This window comes from Hyaena hyaena, unplaced genomic scaffold, assembly GCF_003009895.1.
Source record: "Hyaena hyaena isolate Hyena2069 unplaced genomic scaffold, ASM300989v1 scaffold_366, whole genome shotgun sequence".
NCBI lineage: Eukaryota > Metazoa > Chordata > Mammalia > Carnivora > Hyaenidae > Hyaena > Hyaena hyaena.
In genome coordinates, this window is record NW_024080999.1 from 852,258 (window position 1) to 864,610 (window position 12,353).

Here is a 12,353-nt window from a genome sequence, read left to right on the forward strand (position 1 = left end):
CAATAATAATGTTTGTTTTTACTTGGAATCTTACTGCATTATTAAGAAAGATCGGAGAATTCAGGATTTTGAGGGAATTACTAACCCTGTAGTTCATAAGGATGGAGGCAGCTACAGCCAAGATGTTTGTAGTTGTTAAGTCTCTTGCTTGCAGCTCTTCCTATGTCTCTCTCTCTCTCTCTCTCTCTCTCTCTGGCTCCCCTTCTTTCCCTCCCCCTCCTTCCACCACTTTCCGGGGATGGGCTAAGAGGTCATTGATCACCCCTAATGATCAGGTTGCTTACGGAGCCTGAACAGTGCTCTGTGAAGAGGTGGGAAAGACTGTTCATTTCTTTCATCGATATCACTGTCGGCTCAGTCACTGGGGTGTGACTGTCTTCGAACAAACATGAAACTGACTCATCCAGCCTGACTTTCAGCAAATCAATGAAGGCAGCTCTCCAGGATGTGGAGAGAAATGTCAATTCTAAGCTGGGCAAACTATGTCCCATTTGACCAAGGGTCATTGCACCCCAACTTGATCCAACTGCCTTGTCAACACTTAAGCCACACCCTCTGTTTCTCTGTGGCAGAGACCTCTGTCTTAGTCCTGAATACTTTTTGCTCTTTCACATCTCACTCTTATCACCCTGCCTGTGTCTACATCTCTCTGTCTCTACTTCTCTGTTTCTTCTCTGATCTCCTTTCAGTGGATGCTTAAAAATATGAGATTCCGTCTGCTTGTTCATTAGATTTTCCCTGCTTCCTGGCTTTCCCTTTTATAGCAAATGGGCCAGCCAGGCTGTGCCTGGCCTGTCTCATCTAGTCCTTAGATGCTTTGTGTATGCCACCGAGTGTATATCCTAGTGGCCCTGGAATGGACGTATAATAATGGATTGTTCAGAAACCACTCAGCATTCCTCGGTGATATCTCAAATAGAACAAACCAAAAATAAAAACTTGAAACTTCAGAATAAATACCCAAGTGTAGCACAGACCCACTGCAGCATGGATGCCCCAAATCCAGTTTATTTCTACTCCCTGAACAACGCCTCCATCTCTGACAGTCCAGGGACCAGAAGTTTCTCCAGCTCCTTTGCTACTTCTTGCCCTCCTCTCACTAATCTTCTGGACTTTCCTTTCCTGAGCAGGGCGTCACCTGCCATCACAAGTTCACTCCTGCCCTTTTGTAACCCCTACACCTGATTGTCCTGAGCCTCAAAAAGAATGTCTCTCTAGCACCCCTGCAACTTCCAGTAACTGTTCTTTCTTTCAGGTCCTTCATTCCAATATTATCTGTTGCTAATATGAGGGCAGAATGGTCAGAATCCCCTCCTCCCGTTAGTGTTTCAGGGTCTATCTTGGTTTGGGTTCCCCAAAATAAAACACTGAGACAAGGATTTGAGTAATAATAATTTATTCGAGAAGCATTTATTGAGGGAATTTACTGGGGGAAACATCAGAAGAGGAGTCAGAAAGCCGAGGAAGGGAAGGAAGATAATGAAATATACACGATCATGCCAGTTACCAGTGTGGACTTAAGAGCTTATTCCCACCGGGGAGCTCTGGGAGAACAAACATCAGAGGTCTCCCAAACGAAGGCAAGGAAGTTGGGGTACTCTCCACCAACTCGCCATCTGTTATAGCCATTAGCTCACTAGACTTCCCATGTGCCCTACTTGTGGACTGAGTGTGCCCCCAGCAGCCCAATAAATCCTTAGGAGAAAGTCATTGGTATGCCCAACGAAAGGCCTTCAGCAGGTAGAGACAAATGCCTCTAGATGTAGTCGACACGGACAGCCTGTGACAGGCTGGCTCACACACAGCTTTGCTGCACTCAAGCACTGACTTGAAGCCACTTCAGTTCAACATAATGGACTCAACATCTACTTTGTGCTGGGCACTGGTAAGTGCTAGAAATGGAGAGATGAATGAAAATAGTCAGGCTTCAAGGCACTTACGGTCCCACAGGACATCAAAATCACTGAAATATCCTCTGATATTCTGTATTTTCCATGAAAATGTAAATTTCTTAAGGACAGTAAAGTTGATTTGTCCAACTTTATTTTGTAGGCATTTAGCATACAGCTGGGCACACAGTGAATGTTTAATAAATATTTAATGAATGATGAATCTTACACACACACACACACGCACACACACACACACACACACACGGCCAGGTAAGACAGCATTCAGTGCCACTAACTGTGTTTTATTTGCCTTTAAGCCAAGCCAGAAATCCCCATGATTATGGAAAATAACTCTACGGATGTCTTGGGAGAGGTGAGTCACATTAAAGCCTTTGAAAATCTACGGTATCATACGCCAAGGTGTGTTTAGTTACATCATTGTCAGAATATCTTCTCAAAGGACCTTATTCCTTGGCTTCAGCCAACTAATTGCTAGTGAGGAAGAAGAGAACCTGAGTTGATTCTAGAAGCCAAATGGGAATCCTTGCTTTCTGACTTAGGGCTCTCAGAACATGTGATCTGTAATCCTTAGTCCTTAAATTTTCTGGAAAAATCATCTCAATAGTTCACACTCCTCCTTAATGAAAATTGGAGAAGATAGTGACGGAAAGTAGGACAGAAAGCAGTGTGAATCCTTGTGTTAGAATGAGGCTTTTGTTCAGCTGCATTTAATTCCTTCTAATCCATTTCCTGTGCCAGCCCTCCCTATAGTCTTTATTTTGAAATAACAACAGGAAAGGTGCCCTTCTGTCCTCCTTCAGAACCCCGTCTGTTTCGTAGTCAGTAGGAGAAAAGGCAGGTAAAAAAGGAAAATAGAGTAGGGCTGTTTGACTTCAGTTTCGTGTAGGTCATTCCCAGACTTGAGTCACTGGGATCTGGACTCACTTGCCATCTCTTCTTGTTGGCTGTGACCTTGCCAACTCTTCTTGTTGGATGTGCAAATTAGTTCACATCTTTGTCATTAGTTGTTTCTAGCTATATGAAGAGGATAAGAAGAACATCTGCATATTGTTGTTGTTCTTAGGGACTAAGTGAAATAATGTATGAAAAGCTCTTAGGATGCTATATGGCATATATTAGGTGCTCAGTAAACATTATTACTGCTGTTTTATTTTTATGACTACTATGCGTGTTAATCAGTTGTCTTGGGGCATTTTGATCTAATTCAAGCTTCTTGAAATCCCAAATAAAACAAATTTTCTCATGAACTCGCAAACATTTTCTGCTACATGAGATGAGAGAAAATTATACTCATGTTCTAATTTCTTCTAGTGTTGAGAACACTGAATAACTTATGATTTCTGATCCTGCTGAATACAAGTCATTTAATTTGACAGCTATATGCAAATCATAGCTCAGACTCTGTGGGATGGTTTTAGATGGGCATATATTTGTGCCTTTTGTTGATTTTGTATAATAGTCTCTTAGATAATTGCTGTTATAGTCCCAAGTATATGAACAAAGATTTAAATGTTTTTGTTCTTCCACAATTAATTCCAATTTTATTAGCGGACTTCGTTTCAATCATTTAAATAAAACTAACAACCTAATGGCACAATGTTGGGTAGGTATTTTTATTTCTTATAAGGATTTCCTATAGGTTCTTTATGCCAGTGTTTGCAGGTAATAAGGACTCAATCAAGATACAAAACCATAAGACTAGATCCAAGAATTCCAGTTAAAAAAAAAAAAGACTTTCTCATACATGTTATCAAATTTTTTCTGTACTCATGCTCAGCTAGGTGCTGACTAGGACAGTCAGAGAACCTTCCTTCCTGGGGAATTAGTGAATAATCTCTCACCAACTCTACATAACCAGCGACAGGACATGGCTTGTCTGTTGATCTTTTAAGATTCTGCCAAACATTAGTAATTTTGTACTCTAATATTCTCAGAGTCTCCATTGTATTTTTAATAGCTTCTTAACTCTTCAAAGTCCTTCCACATGCTTTTATTGAGTGATGCTCTCAGTGAGCCTCTGAACTAGGTGGGGCATCCATCATTTTACGGATGAGAAATGGTGGCCTGAACAGTCTACACAGCTGGCTGAGTCACTAATAAAGGGAAGAGCTGGGATGAGAATTTAGCATGCCTATAACCAGGTAGGATGATATAATGAAAGCAGACCATGGTTCAGAAGCAGAGAGAACTATATCAAATCCTATTTGACCATTTACTGGCTACATATCTTCATCCAATAGTTAACTTCCACGAGTCTCAACTAAGTCATCTAAAACTGGGATCAGCATTAATATTTCAGGGGACTCTTAGGTGAATTAAATTTATGCATAGTAATGGAGTACATTGCACGTAATAGATGTCTCAGGAATATTTCTTTCCTCCCCATTATCTATCATTCGGCTGCTCCCTTTCACCCATTTTTTTTTTATCTGAATATATATTCATAAGTCTCCTATGTGATTGATTTTGGGAGACAGTGTGGGATAATGAAAAAACAGAACATAGATTGTGGAGTCTGATAGACCTGGGTCTGATTTCTCCTCTATCATTTATTAACTCTGACCTCTGGAACCTCAATTCCTTAGCTTCCTCATCAGTGAACAGAGACAATGATCCCAACCTCTCAAGAGTGATATAAAGATCAAATAAGAGAACATGTGTCAAGCATCTACCATCTGGCAACCATAAGTATTGGCGATGGTAATTCACAGCCCTCCCCTCCATTTCTTAGAGATTAACTAGTTCAAAATGCACTTATTGATGCCTACTATGCACTACATATTCACTCTACCAGCAGCCCTTGGTGTTAAAGCAACAGGGATTTTGTCCGTTATGAGTTCTGTTTTCCAGCATTACTAGAGCAATGAAGTTTATGGTTAATTTGGTTTTCCTGAAAAACAGAAAAGCCCCCAAATTATTCTAACCATGATACGTCTTGGGTTTAGACATGCCAGGGATGTACAAAGAGAGTGTTACACCTCTGGATATCCTATTCTTGTGCATTCTGGGGGCAAGTCTCCACCCGGGCTCCAGCCTGGCATGCAGCCTCACCCCCTCAGCTGAGATGGAAGAGGAATCTTTAACTGAAACCTCAGGGTCCCTTCTTATAGCAGACACTGTATTCAAACACAAGATGCTGGCCCAAAGAGCTCTGACACCCTGGCCCTGCATAACCTGCTCTGATGATGTAGCAAAAGAAGGCACAAGAGAGATGTATGAAAACTCCAGAGTTTATTCAACAGTTTCGTCTTTCCACGAGCTAATATGTCTCTCTTTTATGCCCAGGCTTTCGGCTTTAACCCCATCTTCTCCATGGGTCTTGATCTCATCACTCTCTACCTTTATTATGTTTGACAAAAAAAAAATATATAAAGAGAACGACCCAACATGAAACATAGGAAACAAAAGTAACTGGGGTTAAAATGCCTGCAGAGGAAGAGAAGCTAAAATCATAAGAGCCATGTAAAACAGACCCATAATCTAAAAACACACATTACCATTCTATAGGATGGCTCTGGTGTCTGTTTGCAGATTTTGATTGTTGCTGCTTATTTAATTGTGGTTTTGCAAAGCCTGAATCTGTGGGTTCTTTGACCTTCTTAAGCTTCATTTCAAATGTTTGGGCATATGTGTGTTTAAGATTAGGTATCAGAGCTTCTTCCACTCCCTCCTTCCCTCCCACCTCCTCCCCTCCTTTCTTTCTTTCCTTCCTTCTTTCCTTCTCTCTCTCTCTCTCCTTCCTTCCTTCCTTCCTTCCTTCCTTCCTTCCTTCCTTCCTTCCTTCCTTCCTTCCTTCCTTCCTGGCATCTTATGGAATAATAGGCTCTAATTCCCAGGGTTCAGTCATGGGACTCCCAGTGGCCATCATCATTTACAGTGTTGAGAGTCCCCTAAGTTTTTACCTCATCTGGAGAGGGCCCTAAAAATGGCACCACAATGCTTTGGGAAACCACATGGGAAGTGAAATCTTTACTATCAGGCAAGTTTATAGAAAAAAAGTGGGGGGTGGGGGGTGGATTACAAGCCTGCAGTACAGTCTAGGCTTTTCACAAGCTTGTGTTTGGACTTGTGCTTAATCCACAAACAGCCCGCACGGAAGACAGATCTGGCTGTTAGAGCTGCCGAAAGTCTAAGAATAAGCAGTAAGAGGGAGCCACACAGGTGAAGCCGGAGGGAAACAAGATGTCATTACGATACCAGGATCTTGTCCACTTTCTGGGAGGCTGGTGCCCATGAAGTGCTTGGACCTATTTACAAGATAATGAGAAACTGTCTTTATTAGCCCTCATCTCCTCAGCTCCCACCACCCCTCACTCCACCCCCAACCCAGTAATAAATAGATGATAGATAGATAGATACATAGATAGATAGATAGATAAAGGTTCTAGAGGAATCATCCAAACTAAAAGTCAGCTCTAACCCAGAGGCCACAATCATTGCCACTTTGGTTTAATCTATTCTTAAGTAACCATATTAGGCATACCTTCAATAGCCTAGGACACTGTTCCTTCGTTTTGGACTCGTAGGTTCCCTTTGTTTCAAAGCATCTCTAAGTATTTAAAAATGAACATTTTTTAATTTTTAAAATATTTTTAATGCTTATTTATTTATTTTTGAGAGAGCGAGAAAGGGAGGGAGGGAGAAAGAGACAGCACACAAGTAGGGGAGAGGCAGAGAGAGAATGGCACAGAATGTGAAGCAGCCTCTAGGCTCCAAGCTGTCAGCACAGAGCCCAACGCAGGACTCAAACTCATGAATGGTGAGATCATGACCTGACCTGAAATTGGAGTCCTAACTGACTGAGCCACCCAGGCACCCTAAAAATGAATAGCTTTTTTTTTTTTTTTTTTAAGTCAGGGAACAATCGGCACGTAGCCAGCCTCTCAAAGGCAGGAGTAAAATCCAAAACCTACTGTTCAGATGAATGAGTGGTCTGTGGGGACAAAACAAAAGCAATTTAATTCATTAAAATTGACCTCAGAGCCTCAGAAAATGTTCTCTGCCCGTCAGTCTCCCAGACAGGCATGGTCTCTCATGTTTCCATGGTGAATTTTCTGGGGAGGGATCTGTCTCTCCTCTGCTATGTTCAGACTTCTCTATCCCTTTTTCTTTCTTTTTTGGTCTTCTGCCTCTGTTTTTTATTTCTCCTTACTCACTGCTTCTCTCCACCGTTCTCTTTTCCTTTCTGAGTTTCTCTCCTCTCTTCTTCATGAATTTCCTCTAAGAGACCTTAATATGAAATTAGATTATATTTTAAATATTTACGAATACGTTTTTACATCCTCTCTTCTTAATGTTTCTTTCGAGTGACCTGAAAAGTCTTTAATTCTCTCTGTGCTGAGTGTACATGAATTACGTGTGTGTTAGTTTGTTGAAAAGACAGGATTCAGACAGTTTCTGCTGGTGACACAGCTTTAATGTAAGCAGACGACACAGCACAGCACCAATTGGAGAAAAGACCTGCCTTGGATGGGTCCCGAGAGCTCAGGCTCAAGCTTCTCTGTCCTTCTACAGCCAGGCCCCACAGAACAAGCCCTGTACCCAGTTCTCGAATCATCACCAGTCTGTGTGCAAAGCCCTGGGTAGCCTCGTCTCTGCTCGTGGCGGGGTCTCTTAGAATGAGCTGGTCCCATAGGCACATTCCAGCTACTCCACCAGCCTCAACTGCCAGAACCCTCAGCTCCACTCACCAAGTGCTGGGCATAAATCCCATTAGTTTCACTCATCGCCACTGACAGGATGGTACCTTCTGCACCCAAACTCACAGACCCATGGTGGCAAAACAACATTGCTCTTCAGTTAATACATTTGGAAGTTTTGATCAGGACAGTGGCAGGGGCCCTGTCGGTAAATATTTGGTCAATTCAGACCCGCTGAGATGAACTCCTACTACGTACTCTTTCTCTGAAAAACAAAATGCTTTATAATTGAGCTAAAGTGGCTCTTTACTGGGAGCCTGAAGTCCGCGTCTTCAGAATAGAGACCTCGCAGGCTGATTTAAACAAAATGGAGAGGATGGGCCGCTGCAAGCTGCTCCTGCTCCCTCCGACAGGCTTCCTTCTCAGCCCTCGCCTTCCACTTCATCTCCAGGATGGCCCTTTCCACCTCCTCCAGGGCTCGCTCCCTCCTTTCCACTGCCCTCTCCCGCCATTCCACTGCCCTCTCCCTCCTCAGCACCTCCTTTTCCCTTTGGCTGGCCCACAAAGCCAGGGTCCCCAGCTGCCCCAGGAGTCGGGCCCAGTCACCCTCGATACCCGTGGGGAGCCGGGGGCCCTGAGACCTGGAGTCCTTGCGCTGCCCCGCCTGACCGTGGCCAGTCTTCTCCAGCTCCTCTTTGTGCATGCTCTTCAGATGCTTCCACAAGGCTGTGGTGCCCACGTTAACCCCTGGGCCGCGGCTCACCTGCCTGCCACAAAGGCGGCAAGTGGCATACTGGCTAGGGTGGTGGCCGGCACGAACAGGGGCCAGGTGGAAATACTCCCAAGCCTCAGAAAACCGGCACCCCTTGTTGTGAGGCATGGAGGCGGGCATGGCGCTCGCGAAAGAGCCGACCGCCTCTCCCTTCTCACTGCCTGCCTCTTCCTCCTTCATCTCCAGGTCTCCTTTGGCCTTCATCCTGGCTCCCTCCTCTTCCTCCTCTTCCCGCCTCATCCTGTCTCCCCTTTTAACAGCTTTCCTTGAGCCCGAAGTCTCAGCTGAACCACAGCTAAGGCAAAATGAGTAATTGGGAAGGGACTGCGGTTAACTCTCGGGGATTCACAACAATGGCCAGAGGCTGGCCACACCTGAGTGGTGTGATATTTCCTCCTTTCTGCTTCACGGGAGAGTCAGGGTGAGTCAGAGCCACAGCCACAAAATGGCCTCTGAGGCCCCCAGGTACATTCCCTCCAGGCCCCAGATATGTACTGATCCCTCCGTGTGTATACCAGGAAGACAAAACAAATTAGTCCAGAAATTGCAAAGTCCTTCAGTGAATTCAGTGTTCTCTGTATCAACCGCCACCATAAGTGTTTCTGAATATTGAAAATGTTAGGTTTTCTCCTGATACTCCTCCTGGCTGCTTCCAATGTTTCTGTGCTCCCGGAGGCCTACATGTGGGTTTTGGAGACTCTGAACCCTCCGGCTGCTCAGGAACCCCAGGGTTGGGGCCTCACTGGCCTTCCTCAGTATAGGCAGAGGCAAGCACAGAGAGATGCTGGTGTGAGACACACTCACACTTCCTAAGAACTGTTGGAAAAAGCAGTCCAGACACTGGGTAATAAAGTTCCCAGTGTGAGGTCAGTTTTCCCCTAGAGAGTTCCTTCTGGGGCTGAAATTCCAAGAATTCCAGCAGGCTTAGCTGTTTTCAGCAGGCGGAGCTGGGCGGCACAGAGGAGAAAGACATGGAGCACATCTCAACAGACTTGTTGCTCGTCGGTCCTCAGCAAGTAGCTTATACTCTGCCTCCCAGGGCACCGTCACCTGCAAAGCCAATAGCTGATAAGACCTCCCTGACAGCAGTTTACTCCACATGTATGGCTTATTCATTTAAATAAATGAATGGACAATTACACTTTTAAAAATAGCCTGATTTCTCCCTCCTTTTTGGAGTCATTTCTTAAGCAATTGAGAGCTTTACTCGTCAAGCTTTGCAATCCAATCCCAAACAGTAAACACTACCCGCGCCCCCCCCCCCCCCGCCCCGGCCCCACAGCCCTACAAGTGGGTACTTACAGGCAAGCAAGGCCCTGAGCTTGTCTCTGATGGCTTCGGTGCAGGGTGAGTGCTCCCACTCGCTATGAGTAGCTACTAGCTGACTTCTGCCCCCAGGAGGAGGGCACCTGCAGGCTCTGTTCCCTCCCACTCCCAGGGAAGACACCTTTCCAGGCGGGCATGCCTCTGCCTGCCCACACACAGATGCAAACGTTTCTCCGCACCCCCCTCCACCCCGGAAAAAGGATGTTCCTGGCAAGTGTTATGTAGTGAGACAATAAATCGAGCACCTACAAGTCTTGGTTCTGTTTCCAGATAACTAGATCATCTGGCCTCTGAAGCAAAGAAAGTATTTCGAGAGGGGAAAGGGTGAAGTTTCAGCAGAGAAACCACATGCCCCAGTAACATCTGTGCTTTCAAATATTTTGTCCATTTGTCAGACCATGAGTCTCAAGTTTTGGTTCGGAGACTCTGGATGTTGTAAATAGAGTCAGTAGAGAGGCCAAAGAAGCCACACGAAAGGAAAGAGAAAGAGAAAGGAATCCTCCCAAGTTGAAGCAAATATGACAAGTTGAGAAGCAAATTTGAGGTTGCTTTTTATTATATTATGTAACTAGCACTGGCAAAGTTGAAATGCAATTGGCTTCTTTTCTCAGTTGGAGTGAAATAAATGGTCACAACTTAAGCACAGATTTTAACATTTACGTCTATGCTATATTTACATATGTATATTTAGGAAGGAGAACCTACCAAGAGGAGACAGCAACATTTAAAGAGGGTGTCTGTGGAGGAAAAATCCTCAACTTATAGAAGAAAAGAGAAATGGCAGAGTAGAAAACATACTGAGACTGAAAGATAAATTTCAAATGAAGAAATAAGGTTGAGGGGAGGAAAGAACTCCAAAAAGAAAGGAAGAGTTGGTAAACGAATAGGGGAACTTTTTTAAAACTCGATTTCTCTTTCAAAACTAAAAAGTTAATTTTTAAAAAATGAATCTATGAAAAACCCTTTTGAAAAGGTTCTGCCCAAACTTAGGCAAACTAAATCTGGGCTAACTTACAGATGGGCAGCATTTCAGTATTTCCGCTGTGGAAATAACGAAATGGTCATTCTTACAGCCAGATTTGGATTCCCCAATCTCATCATGCTACAACCTTCTGCGGGCTTCCCTCTGCTCTCAGGACAATGTGCCCAACTCACACGGAGGCCTACGAACCCAACTGGTCTATCAATGCTTGTGAATTCCCCACCACTTTCCACCACAGACCACCTGTGGAATCCAGACCCATCCCTTCTCTGACCACAAAATATAACTCTGTTCTCTAAGTTATTCCCAGAATTCACCTTTCTCTGCTCTCCTACAGAACCATCCACATACTTTATGCCACTTCTTACATAATTCTTTGTGCTATTGCTCACATATTCCACGTGTACTTAGAAAAACGTGTTGAAGAAACCAATTCTTTGGCCTGCCTCATGGACGCGACAGCCACACAATAAGAGAGTGAGTGATTTTGACTTCCCAGCAGAAGAATGTACAGTCTGTGTGCACAGACTCTTGTGCATATATTCTTCATCATTTTTTTTTAATGTAACATGTTTCTCTTCTTATTCACGTGGAAGGTCCCAAACAGCGACGGCTTCTGCTTACACAGCAAAACCATATAAGTTTGATGTTTCATAAGAGGTTTGACTTCAGTTTGAACTAGTTTAGTCTGTGGCTTTTCAACTCCAGAGAGACTGGGAGGAGCTCAGGACAACAAGCACATTCTGAAATAAAATCTTGGAACACAGTCTGGAGGTGGTATAGAGTATTTGAAATCTGAATCACTCCATAAAATCTGAGTTCAGAGAATCCGCAAGAGTTAGAGCTTTTTAACATTTTTATTAAATTGAAAGAGACTTCTTCAGTGCATTGGTTGACTTTATAAGATGACTGAACCCCTACTTGTCCCTGATGTTACCATACCATTGTCTTATGGTGGGTTAACCAAGCATGGAGAAAAGGAGTCATGAGAGTAGTTGAAAGTACTGGCATTAATAAAAATCTTTACAACTTTTTTTTTTCCTTAACATGTTGTTTCCTGTAACTCTTACATCGCTTTGTGGGCCACTTGAAAATAAACATCAATCTTTGGCATCTTATTGGACTAAATAAATTGAGTTTTCTTTCCTTCACTAAATAAGAATATGTTTTAGATTTTACTTTTGGCTTTCCGGGACCAAAAGCGACATAATGTCATGGGTCTGTGTTCCTGCCGCATGCACATGTCCCCGTTGTCAAGTGTGGAATGAGTACAAAAGCTGGCAGCTACAGTGTTCACTGTCTGTCATTTTGGATTCCACAGAGAGTCATTTATGATTGCCTCAGGCTATTGGTAGTGCTGTATGGAGGGATGCTACACTGCCCTTCAGTAGGATCTTGCCAGAAACATGCTACTTTAGGATCCTTCACCTTGGTTTCTCAGCTCTGTGCAGGACCATACTCTTTGAGTATAACTAGTCTGTGAAGAAATTGGCACACCAAGTATTACATATAGTTCATTGTTCTTTACTAGTTACCTGGTAAACTCATCAGTTGTGGACAATATTTGAGAACTAAGAACAATGGCCATTCGTCTGTGAAATACATACATCTCTTGATGAGAAAGCAAGTAACTATACATGGGATTATAATTGTACAGTGTCAGGGCACCAGGGTGGCTCAGCCAGTTAAGCATCTGACTCTTGGTTTTGGCTCAGGTCATG

At 43.7% G+C, this 12,353-nt stretch overlaps 2 protein-coding genes across 8 annotated transcripts in view; one reads left to right on the forward strand and one right to left on the reverse strand.

Moving 5' to 3' along the window:
* CD96 (CD96 molecule) overlaps positions 1 to 12,353 on the forward strand; it is a 113,016-nt gene that overhangs the window by 42,863 nt on the left and 57,800 nt on the right. For all 7 annotated transcript variants that reach the window (XM_039250386.1, XM_039250381.1, XM_039250382.1 and 4 more), the window contains one exon: positions 2,210 to 2,265. In XM_039250386.1, the coding sequence (XP_039106317.1) occupies positions 2,210 to 2,265 (56 nt within the window). The remainder of the gene's footprint in view (positions 1 to 2,209; positions 2,266 to 12,353) is intronic.
* ZBED2 (zinc finger BED-type containing 2) lies at positions 7,911 to 8,564 on the reverse strand. Its single transcript, XM_039250388.1, has one exon. It carries the CDS (start codon positions 8,562 to 8,564, stop codon positions 7,911 to 7,913), a length of 654 nt encoding a protein of 217 aa, XP_039106319.1.